Below are 18469 nucleotides of genomic sequence, written 5' to 3' on the forward strand. Positions count from 1 at the left end.
ATGAGATACAGTAAAACCAGCACTAGGAGAGAAGTTTATAGCATTAGACACCTAGATCAAAAAAGCAGAAAGACTTCAAATAAACAACCTAAGATACACCTCAAGGAACTAGAAGAGCAAGAACAATCCAACCCAAAATTCATAGAAAAAGAAATAATAAAGATCAGAGAAGAAATAAAGTTGAAAATTAAAAAAACTACAAAAGATCAACGAAATGAAAAGCTTGGCCGAGGCGGGTGGATCACGAAGTCAGGAGATCGAGACCATCCTGGCTAACATGGTGAAACCCCGTCTCTACTAAAAATACAAAAAACTAGCCGGGCGTGGTGGCGGGCGCCTGTAGTCCCAGCTACTCGGAGGCTGAGGCAGGAGAATGGCGTAAACCCAGGAGGCGGAGCTTGCAGTGAGCCGAGATCGTGCCACTGCACTCCAGCCTGGGTGACACAGCGAGACTCCGTCTCAAAAAAAAAAAAAAAAGAAAAAGAAAATGTAAATAGACAAACTCTTAGCTAGACTAAGAAAAAAAGAATATCCAAAAAAATACCATCAGAAACAAAAAAAAAAATAGAGACATAATAACTGAGACCACGGAAATGCAAGGAATTATTAGACACTATTATGAACAACTGTATACAAACAAATTAGAAAATTTAGAACAAAGGAATGAATTCCTGGACACACACAACCTACCAAGATTGAACCAAGAAGAAATAGAAAACCTCAACAAACCAATAATGAGGAATAAGACTGAAGCAGTAATAAAAAGTCTCCCACCAAAGAAAAGCCTGATGATTTCATTGATGAATTCTACCTGACATTTTAAAGAAAAACAAATAGCAATTCTACTCAAACTGTTCAAAAAAATTGAAGTAAGAATACTTCCAAACTTATCCTACAAGGCTAGCATTACCAAAACCAGACAAAGATACAACAAAAAAATAAAACTACAGGCCAGTATCCCTGATTAACACAGATGTGACAATCCTCAACAAATGCAAAACAATAAACGTGATACATCACACGAATACAACCAAGAACAAAAACCATACAATCATTTTAATAGATGCAGAAAAACCATTTGATAAAATTCAATATCCCTTTATGAGAAAAACCCTCAGTAAACTGGATAGAAAAAAACATACCTCAAAATAATAAAGGCTATAAATGACAAACCCATAGGTAACATCATACTGAACAGGGAAAATTTGAAAGTCTTTCCTCTGAAATCTGGAACAAGACAAGGATTCCCACTTCCACCACTTTTAGTCAACCTAATACAGAAAGTCCTGACTATATCAATTAGGCAAGAGAAAAAAAAATAAAGGGGTATCCAAATTGGAAGAAGGGAGTCAAATTAGCCTTGTTCACAGATGACATGATCTTACACTTAAAAAACCTAAGAACTCCACCAAAAAACTGTTATAACTGATAAGCAAATTCAGTAAAGTTGCAGGATACAAAAGCAACATGCAAAAAAATCAGAAGCATTTATATGCACCAACAGTGAACAATCTGAACAAAGAAATAAAAAAGCAATCCCATTTAGAATAGCTACAAAGAATATAAAATACCTATGAATACCTATGAATAAATTTAATTAAAGAAGTGAAAGATCTCTACAAGGTAAAACACTGACAAAGGAATTGAGGAAGACACGAACAAGTGGAAAGAATTTCACACTTATGAACTGGAAAAATTAATATTGTTAAAATGACAATTCTACCCAAAGCAATTTACAGATTCAATGCAATCTCTATCAAAACACCAATGACATTCTTCACAGAAACACACAAAAAAAATCCTAAAATTTATATGAAAACCACAAAAGATCCTGAATAGCCAAAGAAACCCTGAGCAAAAGAACAAAGCTAGAGGCATCACACTACCTGACTTCAAAATATACTACAGACTTAAAGTAACCAAATCAGCATGATACTGGCATAAACAAAGATACACAGACCAATGGAACAGAACAGAAAACCCAGATATAAATCCACACATTTCCAGCCAACTAATTTTTGGGAAAGTTACCAAGAACATTCATTGGGGAGAGTTTCTTCAACAAACGGTGCTGGGAAAACTGGATATCTATATGCAAAATAATGAAACAAGGCCCTTTCACTCACTATATACAAAAACCAAATCAAAATTGATTAAAGACTTAAATCTAAGAACTAAAATTATGAATCTACTAGAAGAAAATGCTGGAGAAATGTTCCAAGACATCAGTCTGGGCAATTATTTTTTTCTAAGACCTCAAAAGTACACACAACAAAAGCAAAAATAGAAAATGGGATTGCATCAAGCTAAAAATCTTCTGTATAGCAAAGAAAACCATCAACGAGGTAAAGAGACAACCCACAGAATGGGAGAAAATATTTGCAAACTGTTCATCTGACAAGGGATGAAGAACCAGAATATATAATGAGCTCAAACAACTCAATAGCAAAAATTAATAAATAATCTGAGTTTTAAATGGGAAAAGACCTGAGAAGACATTTCTCAAAGAAGACATACAAATGGCGAACAGGTATATGAAACAATGCTCAACATCACTAATCATCAGAGAAATGCAAATCAAAACTACAATCAGATATCATCTCACTCCAGTTAAAATGGCTTTTATTAAAAAGACAGGGAATAATGAATGCTGGCAAGGATGTGGAGGCGGGGAACTCACACTTTGCTGGTGGGAATGTAAATTAGTACAGCCACTAAGGAAAACTGCATGGAGGTTCTTCAAAACTAAAAATAGAACAGCCAGCAATTCCACTACTGAGTATATGTTCAAAAGAAAGGAAATCAATATATCAAAGAGATATTGGCACTGTTATGTTTATTGCAGCGCTACTCACAATAGCCAAAATATAAAATCAACCCAAGTGCCCATCAATGAACGAATGGATAAAGAAAATATGGTATATATATACAAGGGAATATTATTCAGTCATAAAAAAGAATGAAATCTTGTCACTTGCAGTAACATGAATGTAACGAGAAGTCATGTTAAATGAAATAAAACAAGCACAGAAAAACAAGTATCACAGGTTCTCACTCATGTAGGAGCTAAAAAGTACATCTCATGAAGACAGAGAGTATATTGTTTACCAGAAGCCTGAAAGGAAGGTGGGATATATTTTGATATAAGAAATAATATCTAGTATTTAGTAGATCAGTAGGGTGACTATAGTTTACAGTGATGTATTGTACATTTCAAAATAGCTAGAAGAGAATAATTATAATGTTTTTAGCATAAAGCAAAGACAAACATTTAAGGTGATGTATATCCCAATTACACTTATTTGATGTTTACAAACTATATAAATGTATTAAATTACCATATGTACCCCAAAAATATGTGCATCTATTATGCATCAATTAAAAGTATTAAATTTTTTTAAATCAAAAAAGTACCCCAAATCATTTTTCAAAAAAAAAAAATTGTAAGAAATTTGAGTCTGTTAGCAGAGAACAAAGAAGCATGATTTAAAGATAATTATTTGATAATTATACTGAGTTGATCCAGATTAAATACTTTTCAATCCTTTCAAAAAGAAATTGGTGAATAAAAGAGAAACTGTGACTTAGAGTTATTTTGGTATGTTAATAGTCTCAGTAAGTATTAGATTTGTTAGGGAAATGAAATTGTACCAAAAGAAATATATTTCAGACATTTTCCAGGTTCTTTTATTTTATCCAAGAAGACATAAATGGAAATTAACATAAGCTAAGTACAAAGAAAAGATATCAAATACATTATAAAATAATTCAAAAATAGTAGAAATACAAGGAAGAAAGAAAGGAAGGGACAGGGAGCAAAAAACTTGAGCCACTGGAAAAGGAATAAGGGAGAGTTTCATAAATGTTACAAAACATGAATTAAAGTTCACATGATGCAAATTATTCTGTTAATCACATAAAAATATAAATGGTTCACAGAGTGTGTGCTTGCCTTGCAAAGTCATTCTTAAAAAAAGGTTGCCCAATTTAAAAATCTAGTTTAGAATTATATATAAAATATGCTTTCAGTAAATGTTTAAATAATAAGTAACTGAATTCACCAAATAGCTAGTGGGGAGCTATGGCAGAGCACAAGAATATTGAATATTACCTCAAACAGCAAAGGAGTTTTGGTTAAGATGAAACTGGAAAAAGCAAAGAAAGATCCAACAATAAACTACTATAGGATGGCAGAGAATCAGAATAAGGTCCCTTTGGAATTATGTAAGTAATCAATAAATGTAATGTAAGATTATTCAAAAATGGAACTCAACAAATCAAAATGTGTTCCTCATCAGTATTTTAATCCTCTTCCTACCACTTTACAACTCAATTCTTCAAGTATATTTAGCCTATTCACCCAAGTGAAGAAATCTAAGTTACTAATAAAACAGACTTTGTCCAATTCACTTTCAGCTTTTTGCTATATAATTCTATTCTAAGTAACTGTAGAGTGAATCCTTATCAAATGTTCTATTCTTTCACTTAAAAGAAGAGCTATACAAAACTGAATCTCATCCTATCCCTCAAATAATTTATTTCATGGATAAAAATCAGTAACATTGAGTGCAACTTAAAGAATCCCACCCCACTTTTATTTAGTCATGTCTTTCATGACACTTTTTTCTAACATTCTCAGCAAAGCCTATCCTATAGTAGCATCACAAAATAGTACAACAGCTCTCAGGATGAGCTAAAAATATTCTTTTTCCCATTCTTTAAAGAATGTTACCATGTCTAGAAAACATTTAAAAGTTCTCTATTTGTCATCTTGTGATGCACTGAACAACCCACCCACTTCCTCACATATAGCTTTCCAGTTCATAAAGAAATCAGGACAATGAGGTTTTTTTTTCATTAATATACACAAAAGCACAAGATAGCTGATCTTATCAAAAAACCTGTGACTTTACACAAATTGAATTAAGATAACTTCAAGCCAAGTGACAATGCAACATGGACCTTGATTGGATCCCAATCTAAACAAATCAACTACAAAAACACAATATGGGACAACTAAGGGAATTTAAACATTAACTACATGTTAGATTATATAAAGAAATGTTAATTTTTTCACTATGATAATGGTCTTTAGGATTATAGTGTAAGCACAGGGTGAGGGGAAGTGCTTATCTGTTCTGTAAAGTTTTTACAGGTGGAAAGGTACGATGTCTGAGATTTGCATTAAAATAATGAAATGTAAGAGTAGCAAATAAGATAATATAAATAAGCAAGATTAGCCAAGGATGGTCACTGTTGAAGCTGAGGGTTCAATACTATTCTCTCTGTTCTTGTGTGTTTAAAATTTTAAAATAACTCAAAAAACAAAAACAGGTGAGGTGATGAACATCTAGGTACAGAGAATAACAGCCCCCAAAGAACCTGTGAATAAGTTAGGTTATATGGCAGAGGGGAATTAAGGTTGCAGATGGAACGAAGATTGCTAATCAACTAACCTTGTAATGGGGAGATTAACCTGGATTATCCCGGTGGGCCCAATGTAATCACTGGCATCCTTAAATATAAAAAAGGGAGGCAGGAAAGTCAATGTCAGGGTGGTGACGTGTCGGAAAGATCAACTGGCTTTGAAAATGGAAGGAGGCTGGTTTTGAAGATGGGAGGGGGCCATCAGCCAAGGAATTGTGATCAGCCTCTAAAAGCTGCACAAGTCAAGAAAACAAAATCTCCCCTACAGCCTCCAGAAAAGAATGCAGTTCTGTGAACACATTAATTTTAGCCCAGTGACATCCATTTCATACTTCTGACCTCCAGAACAATAAGATGATAAATTTGTGTTGTTTTAAGCCAATAAGTTTTTGGTAATTGAAGCAACAATACAAAAGTTACATGATCTTCTAGTAGAATTACATGCTTTTATTTACCTGAAAGGACATAAAGCACAGATCTTACTGAAAATTCAAATGAAATATGTATCTTGTCAGGTAAGGAGAAAAATTCCAAATTAGATACCTACTGTTTTATTTTACTTATTTATTTATTTTAGAGACAGGGGTCTTGCTATGTTGCCCAGGCTGGAGTACTATTAGTGGCTATTCATGATCACAGTGCATTAGAGCCTCAAACTCCTATCCTGAAGGGTTCCTCCCCCTCATCCTCCTCAGTAACTAGGACTACAGGCATGTGCTACCATGGCCACCCCTTGCTATTTAAATTAAAAGGCAAATCTTACCTCTATTCCCCACCCTACCATTCCCTTTCTGGTATCCTTAATTGCTTTTCTGTGGCTTAATTGCATCACCACCCCTACAGTATACCAAAATGATATTAAAATCTACTACGGCTATTTTTTTACCACTTTTCTTTTCTATAAAGTCAACTCCTCACACATCTCCCCTACTTCTACTCTTGGTACTGATGCTATGAATTATATTCTTTATTATAGTGTTGACCTTATTTCTGTCCATCACCTTACTGAAAATATGTTTACCCTAATCAATTTCCTCTTGGCCTAATTCACTTGTCTCTGACAATTCTGTTATTTGTTTGTTGTTTTGAAGTTTGTTTTGTTTTTACTGTCTTTGACCACTCCACAAAGCCTGAGTTTGTCTCTTACTATTCTTTCTAAAGAATGCTTCAGATTACCTGCCTCTACTCTTAAGTTTTCCTCATATCATTCTGCTCGGTTCTTCTCTGTCTCCTTTGCTAGTTTCACATTTTCCACCTACATGGATGTTTACCAACTGTAAGCATTTCCCCCAGACTCAATGTAACTTCAAAATTTATTATACTACTAATAATTTTCAAACTTTTACAGTTTACAGATTTATAGACAGGTTTTTAGTCAATTTATAGGAACAAATTAAACTGAACATTAGCCAATCCAATTAGTTTTCTTCAGAGTGTAACTAATTTTATTGTGTTCATTTTGGTAAAGTAAAAATAAAAGAAAGGTAAAAGAAGTATAACAATTTTCTCTCAATTCCAATCTTTACTTTCTAAATTCAGGTATTAAATCTGCATCTAAAACCACCAAAATGATCGGTTTTATTTATAATAAAATTTACATATCCAAATAAGATGTTGATTTTATGCTATTGTCAATTCAAAGAGAGATTTATTGAATTGTAAGACACTTGCCAGGCACAGTGGCTCACGCCTGTAATCCCAGTACTTTGGGAGGCTGGAGTGGGCGGATCACCTGAGGTCAGGAGTTCGAGACCACCCTGGCCAACATGGTGAAACCCTATCTTTACTAAAAATACAAAAATTAGCCGGGCATGGTGGTGGGTGCCTGTAATCCCAGCTACTTGGGAGGCTGAGGCAGGAGAATCGCTTGAACCCAGGAGGTGGAGGTTGCAGTGAGCCAAGACCGCACCATTGCACTCCAACCTGGACAACAAGAGCGAAACTCTGTCTAAAAATAAAAGAAGATAATAATAAATATAAAACACTTAACTGAAACTAAAACAAATACTATATTTTCAATTTCAAATTCATTATATTGATTATATAGCATCATTATATACCATTATATTCAAAATAATTCTATACACCATCAATATTAACTGGTAAGTTTGGGCTTCCAATAAAACTAAAATCATATTCTTCTTTCTAATATGTTAGATAAGTCAAGAATACATCATAGGTGATTTTGCTGATAAATCAATCCCAGAAAGCATTATTTCATTCTTATCATAGTCAGTTGGCTGAGAACAGTTTATGTCCTATTTTTAAAGGTATATAATAAATAAAATATCTTTTCAACAATAAACATGCCAAAATACCTTCTTGCTGCATTCCTTCAGTGACTATGAATGCTTCATTTAATCAAGCCTCTCCCTAGGTATCATGGTGAACTTATTATATACTTTTTAGAGGGCTTATATTCTATTCTTTATAACTACCTTCTCTAAATCCTTTAAATGTTATTTCTATTTTTGGTTGTATAAAACTTAATCAATTATTTTTTTTACTAGTCCTTATAAAGACATTTTAGTATTACCTAGAAAATTAGGAACAATTATTCAGAATACTTAATCTATATTTTTATATAAAAACACTAGTATAGTGTGCACATTAAAAGATTAGCCTTTCAAATACTAAAAAGAAGAAAAGTTATCCTCCTTTTAAAACTAAAAAAGAAAATAACTGTCACTATAAACAAAAGCTTTTTTATAAAGATCATCATTTTGATACTTAAGTAGGAACAAAAAGTTCCATTTTTCTCTTATGAGAGAAACAAACTCAATTTGAAAGTTTAAAGCAGGGCTTCTACTTGAGACCTTTAATGGATGTAATCAAAGTTGTTGCTATTGAACCAATATGTAAATGGCTTTACAGAACTATAATATAGGAAATCAGTATAATCACCCTATTATTAAAAGTAAATATGAAACCTAATCCTAAGATTTTTCACAGGCAAATCTTCAAGTGAGGGCAGAGAAATATCTACAGAAATGTGCTAAATTTTAAGAAATAGAAATTTGGTTTACTCACTGATAATAACCCTACAGATAAACATACTTGGAAATTATGTTAAGATTTTTAATTAGCTCTGTATGAGAAATACATAAAGTATGACAGCACTATTTGTTTTTAAGAACATAAGAACCACCATACTATATGAGATCAACAACCCAATTTGCTGATAAATACTAGCACTAAAGGACTTTTTGTGAGAAAACATGATTGCCCTCTAGGTAACTTTAAAATTTTGCAAACATACTTTCTACACATCCATAATCCTTGACTCAAGACTGCCCCTACACCCTTATGCCCTCAGGATAAGCAAAGCAGACAGCCTGGAGTACTGAATCATCTGGTTTTGGTTTCTGGTTCTTAAAAGAAAAAAAAATCTTTAATTCTTCCTGGTTATTATGCTTCTTAGCATATCAGTCTTAATGGTAGCTTAATTCTTCCTTGTTTGCCTCCATTACCATTCTTAAAGATGCCTCTACTGTGCTTTTTGGTGACAGGAGCATGAAGTCATTGTCAGAAGCTAAATCCATAATCAGTTATCCAACTGTACTACCTTTTATTTTACCAGTTTTTAAGTATAGAAATGAAACAAATCCACATATCTCAGGGAATCTTCTGTTATTCTTTTTATGGATGAAAACTTTATAACTGTGGAACTGTGATCATGATCTTGTCCCAATCTCAGTTGCAAAACTGCTTAAGTAAAATGGAGTGAAATTAGGGGAATGTGGAGACAATGAAAATCTTGAGGAAGAGATAGTATTCAAGAATATCTGGGCATTTAGTCTCCTTTCATCCTGCTAGGGCCCTGGAAAGCCCAATGCTCTACAGTTCATGCCTGTACCTCTGATCCATACCTATTTACCTGGTATGATCTGATATTATGTCAGATATGAGGATCATTATTATAAATCCATTTCCCTGCAGAAGTTATACTAGTTAAACTACATGTTGTTTCTAACATTATGACCATTTATAAAAACAGTTTATGAATGATTATAAATAGTGAGTTGGCTAATTTAAGAGTTTATTCAGAAATTTAGGGATTATGTTATCTGGTTCCGGTAATATATTTATTTTACTCTTATTTTTTTGGTAATATACTTATTTTTATCTTTTGTTAATTAGGTCTAGAACACCCCGTGCATTTGTCACTGTCAATCTAAAACTTCTGAGCTGTTCCCCCAAAGAGATCATTTGGAAATAAGAATGTTCCTAATATCTTCTTCAATAAAAACTGAAATAAATTTAATTGAATCCTCCTACAATCTTCTTTTCTACATCTCTTTGAAAAGCATATACCATGTTCCTAAAGTGGTATCAACTCTTTCACTAGATGCTTTCTACCTCTTTATATAAAAGTTATTTCATAAAAGCAACTCCAAGAAGCTGTTCAAAATAATATCTAGTTTGCTTTTAACACACCACTCTATATAGCTTCCTTCCTTTAATTTACTCATTTATTTGCTCAACAAATATTTGACTGCCTTCAATGGGCCAGGCACCATTCTATACATAGATGATACAGATGTGAACAAAATAAAGCCTTACTTTATACGTATCACTGTATATATAATCTAGAAGGACTTGACACTTGGTTTGCTTCAAAAGCATGTAAGTTCTTACTCTGCATTAAATAAAGCAAAACTGAAAGTTGTAGATATGAATTTGGAAAGGTTTATGGAAGAGAAGTTCACACAGAATCAATATTCAACAGAAAAACTTAGTCATTTATCAAATGATTTGTAAATTGTATATTTAGATGTTTTCAATTAAAATAAAATGTTTAAGGCATATATAAGTAGTAATTGCTCTCTGCTTTAATATCTTTTTCAATTAATCGACCAATCATGTATATGCATCTTTACTCATTTAAAAAGTGTATCAAGTATGCACTATAATGGTTCTCACTAACGGCTGTGCACAGAAATCTCCTGTGGGGCCATTCAAAAAAAATGCAAGTGCCTAGGACTCACTCCTAGAGAGTTTGATTCTCTAGGAATAGGGAGGTGCTGGAAATCTCTATTTTAGACACCAGAGTTGAGAATTACTGGCCAGCTAGATAGTGTATACCCTAGCAATAAGAAGGAAACAAGAAAAAAAAAACACTTATTTGCTTCTCAAAGAGTTCATAGTATAAGGGCAGTGACAGATTTTTAAGAAACTTTTTTAATCACAAGAAGATGATAAATTCACACTATAGGTATATGCCAGATGCTACAGAAAAAACATAGAAGAGGTTTTTAAAAAGAAAAAAGAGAACCCTGGTGGGTAGTTGAGGTGGCAGTGGTCAGAGCTAGTCTCATAGAGGTGATGTTTGAATTATGAGGTAAAAGATGGCTGGGAATTATCCAGTCATATGAATGTAGAAAAGTTACTCTAGTCAGAAATGAGAGAATGAGAGAAGGCACTGAGATATGAGAAAATATGGTTTTTTTTAGGGAATGCAGTACACTTTGGGAATCAAGCAAATGAAAATGGAAAGGTAAACAGGAATCCCTTCTGAAGGAAACTCTATACCCATCAAGGTAAGCAATTTGAAATTTATTTTATAGAGCAATAGTTTCAAATTGTATTTCACAGAATTCAAGTTCAGGAAAGGCAGTTCATATATTTCACAAATACCTGGACAATGCAAGCATTCAAATGCATACACATTCTGAACTTAGATTGCAGTAACCCAATGCATTAACTTTTTTTTTTTTTTTTAGCTGACCTTGAACCAAAGTTTCTTCTGCCATTTCTATGGCTGTGAGCTTCTTATAGATATTTTGTTTATTATGAAGGGTACAGCTTTATACTTTCACTTTTTTAAGGCTAGCGAACATCCTACTAACTTCCTATGGGTGATATTACACAACAAAAAGCAAATATAAAAAACAATTTTTTTCAATTGGCTGTATAATTTATTCTTATAATTTCTAAAACAGATGTGTGCCCATAAGGTGCCACATTTATTTGTTTGAATAGATGTTATTTCCTGTGGTTTCAAATAAGACTTTCATTTTAAGAGCATCATTGCTGTAGGGAAACCAATATAGAATTTTTAGCAAGGAAATTACCTAATTAACATTGCATTTCAGAAATAGCCGTTATTGTAACAAAATGAAGTATAATAAGGTAAAACTAGAAGTAAAGAGATCAGTTAAAAAGTGATTTCAGAAGACCAAGCAAGAAAATATGATGGAATAAACAAGTACTGGGGATGTAGAAAAGATCATAAATTTCAGAAACACTAAGGAAATAGAATAGATGGGATGTGATGACTAATTAGATATAGTAGAGAGGAGGCTTTCAAACAGCCAAGTCTAGATTTATACTTCAGTTTTGCCCATGTTGAAAAGGTAGAAGCACCCAGAATGACAACTCCTTAGAACTCAGAAGAGAATGTTTTTTGCACATTTAATCAGTGAGTCTATGAATCTAAATAAAGTCCCCATTTCAGTAGCGGTTCTAATTTTGGGATTTCCTTAGTCCATTTTTATATATTTTGTTATAGACCAGGTAACTATAATACATCCATATAACCACTTTTTAAAATTAACTATATTCCTGCCCGGCGTGGTGGCTCACGCCTGTAATCCCAGCACTTTGGGAGGCCGAGGCAGGCGGATCACGAGGTCAGGAGATCGAGACCATCCTGGCTAACATGGTGAAACCCCGTCTCTACTAAAGATACAAAAAATTAGCTGGGGGTGGTGGCGGGCGCCTGCAGTCCCAGCTACTCGGGAGGCTGAAGCAGAAGAATGGTGTGAACCTGGGAGGCGGAGCTTGCAGTGAGCCAAGATTGCGCCACTGTACTCCAGCCTGGGCAACAGAGCAAGACTCTGCCTCAAAAAAAAAAATAAATAAATAACTATATTCCTATCTAAAGATGCCACAGTATTTTACACATTTCATAAGACTTCAATACTGTTAGTGGACAACTTATATAGCTATCTATCTTACAATTTATTTGAAAATCATAAGCTAATATTATTGTAACCCACTAGTTATATTCATTCTACTATGAACATGAGATTTTAAAAACTTTAACAATAATATTAATATATATTTTATCATCCTTTCCATTTATGCATTACCTTCACCTTGTTCTGTCTGATCCTCCCAATCACCCTCTGTTAGTTAAGGAGAGCAGATATACTTATTCCCATACTACAGATGCAGAAACGAAGGTTCAAGGGAGATAAATGGCTTACCCAAGATTATATGGCTATCAACTAGCGGAACTTTAAATAAAACACAAATTTTCTGATTCCTAGGCCAATGCTCTTCCTATTATGCCATATGTTTTTAACTTCTGCCACTTCCTATGACTATCTATTACCTGAGTAAATGGGAAGATAACTATGTATTCCATTCTCTCTTGCATTCACCCATTTTCCTTAAGTTTTTTATTTAAAACCTTCTCTACAAGCTTTATGACCTCAACAGCCCAATGCCATTCTGTTTCAGAAGTCTACCTTTCCTATACCAATTTTACCTCTGGTAAAATTCTCCTGTATCACTGTCATATACATGAATTGAGAGAATTTGGAAAGTATTTTCAGAATCTGATCGTGAAAATTGCAAACACTTCGAAGATTAAAGAATCAGGGCATAATTCCCCTGCCTAACAGTTCAAATTTGAACTCCAAGACTCTTTTACATTTGTCTCATAACCACTATTAAGACCTTCCTTCATCTAACAGAATATCTGTTATTTCCTATTGAGGAAAAAAATCATTACTGTTCACAAATTTCACAAAGTAGCTTAGAATTAAATCTGTCTATCTAACTTAACTCTAAATAAACTTGTTTTTATGTAAACTAATAACTATAGTTATTAGTTTATTAATTAGTTTATTATTAAATACTAAAACTATTTAATGTTTTCATAATGACCCTGTCAGGAATATAGGCTGAGGCAGTGATTGAAATATATCTCATTATACATGTATCACTTGTTTACCAAAAAATTATTTTAATAATTTCAAAAAACTTTTCTTTTGTGACAGTATTTTAAAAGTTGTTAATTTCTATAATTTTGCAAGTTTTCTATTTCTTCTTATGTAGCCAAACACATTTACAAAATTATATTCATTTATATGACATAAATAACTTAGTAGCTTTTGTTGCATATAATAGGCACATTCCAAGACAACTCAAAAAGTGGCAATAAAATTATAAATCACTTTATATCATAAAATATAACAAATATAGCAATAACGATATCTCTATGCATTAACCTAATGCTTGTTTTATAAATTCTCATCTTCTCTACCTATCAGAAACTCTTTCTTTTGCATATTAACTAGAAGTTCAATATTGAAGTATAATTACATAAAATGTTTTTTCACTAAACTAGAACACTGGCTATTTTTGAGTTCTTACAACTACAACAAGTTCTTATAAGCCTGTGCATTTGTCCGTTTGTGTATTTATGAAGAGTTTAAGAATGTGGAGGTGATTTTATTCAGAATTTTAAAGCAAAGTCACTGGCCCCTTTAAAATGGACATATTTTTCTATTATCTATTTAATCCTAGCAACATGCTAGTAGCTTTATTCATTTCATACTGAACAGTGAAATAACAATTATTTTCTCTGACAACACACAAAAAATGACTATTTGTTTCTTCAGTTAATATAATACAAAAATATTAAAAATTCCGTCCACTATTGGATCTTAACATTATCTTGCAAATTCTACTTTTTGTGTGTGCTCATTTCCCCCTTAAACTATTATCGCTTTTTAAGTTGACGCCTAAAATATCTATTCAGCCAAACTGATTTACCCACAGAGCTTTCTGCAGCAGACTCTGATGCTGACATCTCAACGTTTCCTGTTCCTGGTGTGTTTTTCCCTCCTTGTTTCCTCACAACAGTATAATAAAGAAATAATAGGCTTTAAGCCAATTCAAAGCTTACCTTGCAAATCTGGAAATACTCTGAAGTCAAGGTTTCCTGAATTTCCTCTCTGAGAACCCCTGCAGTCCCCGCGGGAGGTACGGAACCACTTCCAGCCCCACCACCACTGTTACTGCCACTGCTGCTACCACTGCCAGGGGAGGAGGCAGTTAAGCCATCCAAAACTTTTCGGAAATTAAACTTCTTCATTTTAAACACTGTTGAGAAATTCAAAGGAAAAAAAGGGAAAGGGGTGACTTAACACATGCAATTAGACCTTGGTTTTTTCACTAGTCAAGACCTTTCTCTTTTCACTAGTCAAGTCAGTTCCCATTTTACGAGCATTGGTTATAACCGACTGGAAAAGAGTCAGGCTTCGTTTGCCAAATTTTAATTCCAAAAAGCATATCCTTTAAAAAAAAAAAAAGATAAATATAACACAACTCCAAAAGCAACAGTATTCCCTCCTCATACATCAGATATTCAAGGACTGTATCCCCAGCTGTAACTACGCTTTATCAGCACTGGGGTAAAAATAAAAGGCAGTGTCATCATCGTCATTAGCATTATATCATCATTATTATACAATCAAACCAGAGTTCAACAGAACAAGACTCCGTCTCTCTCTTAAGGGCGGGCTTTCCTTCTTCGAAACGTTCAGCTCAGAATATTTTATTTTCAGAAAAACGATGTTGGGGGAGCCGGTATTTACTCTGCCACCACCTTCCGGGCTCTTCCCCCATCAGCTTCAACGCTTCCTTTTTTGTCACTATGAAAGGCAGCGGGGGGGAGGGATACTTTTTCTAGTCCCCATCCCCTAGCAGCCCGGACCCCAAAACATCTGCGAGTGACCCACAGCAACAGCTGCCGGGGGGGAGGGGAGAACGGCGACACCGTCTGCTTCCACTTCTCCCTCCGCCTCCCCCTCACCTCCCCATCATCTCCCTCCCCGCGTCCTCTTTCCACCCTCTCCCCATCTCCTGCTCCCCTCCCTCCACCTCAGCCCGCAGCCGCCGCCGCCGCGCTCTCGCGCCTGTTCGCCCTCCCGCCGTCCGCTCTCTCCGCTGCGCGGCGGCCGCCCTCGGGGGACGTGAAGCGGTGGCGGCGACGGCTGCGGCCCGAGTCCCGCGTCAGTCTTCTGGGCGCGCAGAGCCGCCGCTCCCGCTGTCCCTCCCTCAGGCCAAGCGCTGAGGCGCGGGGCTCTCGCCCGCGGGCGCGCGAACACACAAACACCTCACACCAAGGCATTCGCGCGCCCAGCCAGAACACACACAAACACCCTCAACACGCGCATTCGCGCGCTGGTGCGCTCGGTGTCTCTCTGTCTCTCTCTCTCTCAAACACACACATACACACACACTCACAGACACACACAGGTGCAAAGGGAGCCACGGCTGGACGGCGGCAGCGGCGGCGGCGTCCCAGAGGGATGACTATCTGACCCAGGACTTAGGCACCTTCCTCAGACGCCACTCGCCGCCTGCCAGCCCGGGAAGCTGAGGGGGCCGAGGGAGGAGGGCTCGAAGGCGTGGGTCCGGCCCGGCTCCAGCCGCTTCTCTGGTCCCTGTGGTCGCGGCGCCTGGCGCTCTCCGAGGTCCTAACCGAGCAGTCAGGCTCCAGCGCAGGCTCCGCCCTCCCGCCGTGGGAGGCAGACCCCGCCCCCGGGCCGGCCTCTAGCTCGCCCCGCCCTGCTTCTTCCCTGGCAAAGCTGGGCGGTGAAGGGGGCGGAGTGCCCGGTACGTCGAAGGGCGGGAGTAGCTTCGGCGCCAATCCTAGATTCGATAGGGTAAGTTCCGCGGTCTCCAGGGCGGAAGATAACTGTGGATAGGCCGAAGGTAAAGCCAATGACAGCGGGAGGGGAGAATTTACAGAAGTAGGTGAGGTATTTGATTGACAGCGGTATTGGCCAGTATGCGGGGGGGTCGTGCTCTGGGGGATGTAATTGGCGCTCCCTGTTGAAGGACGCAAGTGTGAATCAATAGAATGCCTGCAAGCGTGCGAATTTGGGCGCCTGGAGTCTGAGGCTGCGGGGAAGGTTGCTTACCTTAGGTATGGCTCTGGACAGTATGGTGAACTGGGCGAGTGTTTTGCACCTTTTCATTTCTACGAGCCTCTTCCCGCTCTTCAGGAGCATCTATCTGACTCCTGTAACTCTCCTGCCACCTGCACTCAACTTGTATCTGTGATTAACCCCTGCCGTTACCTAATAATGGCTTAATAGTTCGTATCTGCCAGACAGAATTGTATTTCAATGGTTTCAGAATATATAGCCTTCTAGAGCCTAAGGAATTGATTGCTCACCTTGCTCTCTAGTAAGTAGAATTACTCCTTCCCCATCATCCTCACATATGCAAAGATATCTATTTAATTTCTTTAAAGAAATATTTTTCACTCTGTAAACCGTATCAAGAATATATTTAAGCTATCTCTGTGAGTCACAATAATCATTTTGAAAGATGCATTATTCAGTGCAGAAAAAAAAAAAAAAAAAAAACTGTATCAGGATAGACTTGGCTCTGAGCCCTCACCTGCTATTGAATTGGGGAAAATTTGGACCCCGATGTCTTTGCAAAATGAAGGGCAGTTCAGCGGGCCACAGCTAAGTGAGACTTCAATTTGGGCATCACAACAGAACTCATTAGTGATCATTTCAAGGAAGAGAGTGGGAAAGAGGAAGCAGGAGACTTGAAGGATGATGACTTGTCCAAGGACATAGGAAGGAAATGGTAAAGATGAAATAGAGCTCAGTTTTGCAGATCCTCAGCTCATTATTGAATCTTTCTGTCCTGAATAACTATTTCACTCCTTTTGGGACTCCCTACACTGCTGGTAGTCTCTCATTGCCACAGCTAGACAGTAACCTTCTTGAAGGCAAGCATGGAATTGTATATTTCCCTAGATTATTTAGCACCAGGCACAATATTTCACTTAAAATAGGCATTTAAAGGGTTTTGAAGAGTTGTTTTATTAATATTTTTTATCAGTTAAAGATATATGAGTTGGTACCCAATTGCACAACGTTTGAAAGGGGTAAAAATAATGGTGGAAACAAGTGCTATGTCTGACACAAACTAGATCTTGGTAGGGTTCCAAATTGTATATTGGGTCCCTAACAACAGGTTTCTTTTTACTCTTTTCCACCATTTTTTCTTCTCTTCTTCCTGGCCCATTGCTCACCTCAAAGTATGGATGCCAGTTAAGGCTAAAGAGTTTGCTTTCCTTGTTTTATGTCTGGCTTTTCTTTTTAAAAACAGAGGCAAGGAAGGTTATAATAAAGTGGCTGAGTTTTCATTTTTCTAATAAATGAAAACAAGCCTATAGCAAGTAATGGTTTGATACTTTGATGGGAGTGAAGAAGAAGAAGAGCCCCAGTTCAGCAAAGTGAGATGTAATGTTTGCAAACAAAACCTCTTAAACTGATCATCACTAGCACCTTATTATCGCAAACTAAATAATGGTTTTTATTCTAAAAATTGGGGGAGAGCTGAGGAAAAAAGTACACAAAAGATTGACAGAGATCCTTCTTGAGGACCCTGGAGAGAATTCAATAGACTGCCTGAGTTAAAAAAGAGGTGACAAAGTAGACGTCTCTTCAGATGGGACAACAAATAGGTATAGGAAGTGGGAGAAAAGCCAAGTCAAAACATATTAACTTTTCCAAATAAATATTGGAAGCCTAAAAAAATATGATCATTAGGATGCTTAGACTGTGGACTATTTGGTACTATTTCAAATATCTGTGTTCCTCCACAGTGAATAGCATAATGCCGTCTACATAATAAGTGCCCAGTTAACATTAATTTAAATGAATGGCAGCAAGTAAAAATCATAACATAATTGCAGTCTCAGAGAGCCTGTGGACAGAAGATATTGTGATGCCAATTCACAAACTGTGAGCAAAGGATAGAATTAAGCAAGAGGCAGAGTACATTGTGTAAGGAGACAGCAGAAACAATGGCCTAAAAATCTTACTAGGTGAGAGAAGCATAATGAAATACCTATGCAAGTAGATTTCATCCTCGATTAATTAAAAAGCAATAAGAAGTTATCTTATAAACCATCTGTTAACAGCAATAAGACCAGACCACAGCATATATTTTATAAATAATGTAAGAAACTTTAGAGTTGGATCGGGTAATGATA

At 36.1% G+C, this 18469-nt stretch overlaps 1 protein-coding gene across 4 annotated transcripts in view; it reads right to left on the bottom strand.

Moving 5' to 3' along the window:
- Window positions 1-15930, bottom strand: part of LOC105470313 (syntaxin binding protein 5L) — a 493614-nt gene extending 477684 nt beyond the window's left edge. For 3 of the 4 annotated variants that reach the window (XM_011722172.2, XM_011722170.2, XM_011722171.2), the window contains exons 1-2: window positions 15784-15929; window positions 14348-14544 (exon numbers count right to left, since the gene is read on the bottom strand). In XM_011722172.2, the coding sequence (XP_011720474.1) occupies window positions 14348-14536 (189 nt within the window). In that variant the 5' untranslated portion in view covers window positions 14537-14544; window positions 15784-15929. Of the gene's footprint in view, window positions 1-14347; window positions 14545-15783 lie in introns of all 4 variants that reach the window. The other variant, XM_011722169.2, reaches the window with a different exon arrangement.
- Window positions 15931-18469: the final 2539 nt, after the last annotated feature.

This window comes from Macaca nemestrina, chromosome 2 (genome assembly GCF_043159975.1).
Source record: "Macaca nemestrina isolate mMacNem1 chromosome 2, mMacNem.hap1, whole genome shotgun sequence".
Lineage (NCBI taxonomy): Eukaryota > Metazoa > Chordata > Mammalia > Primates > Cercopithecidae > Macaca > Macaca nemestrina.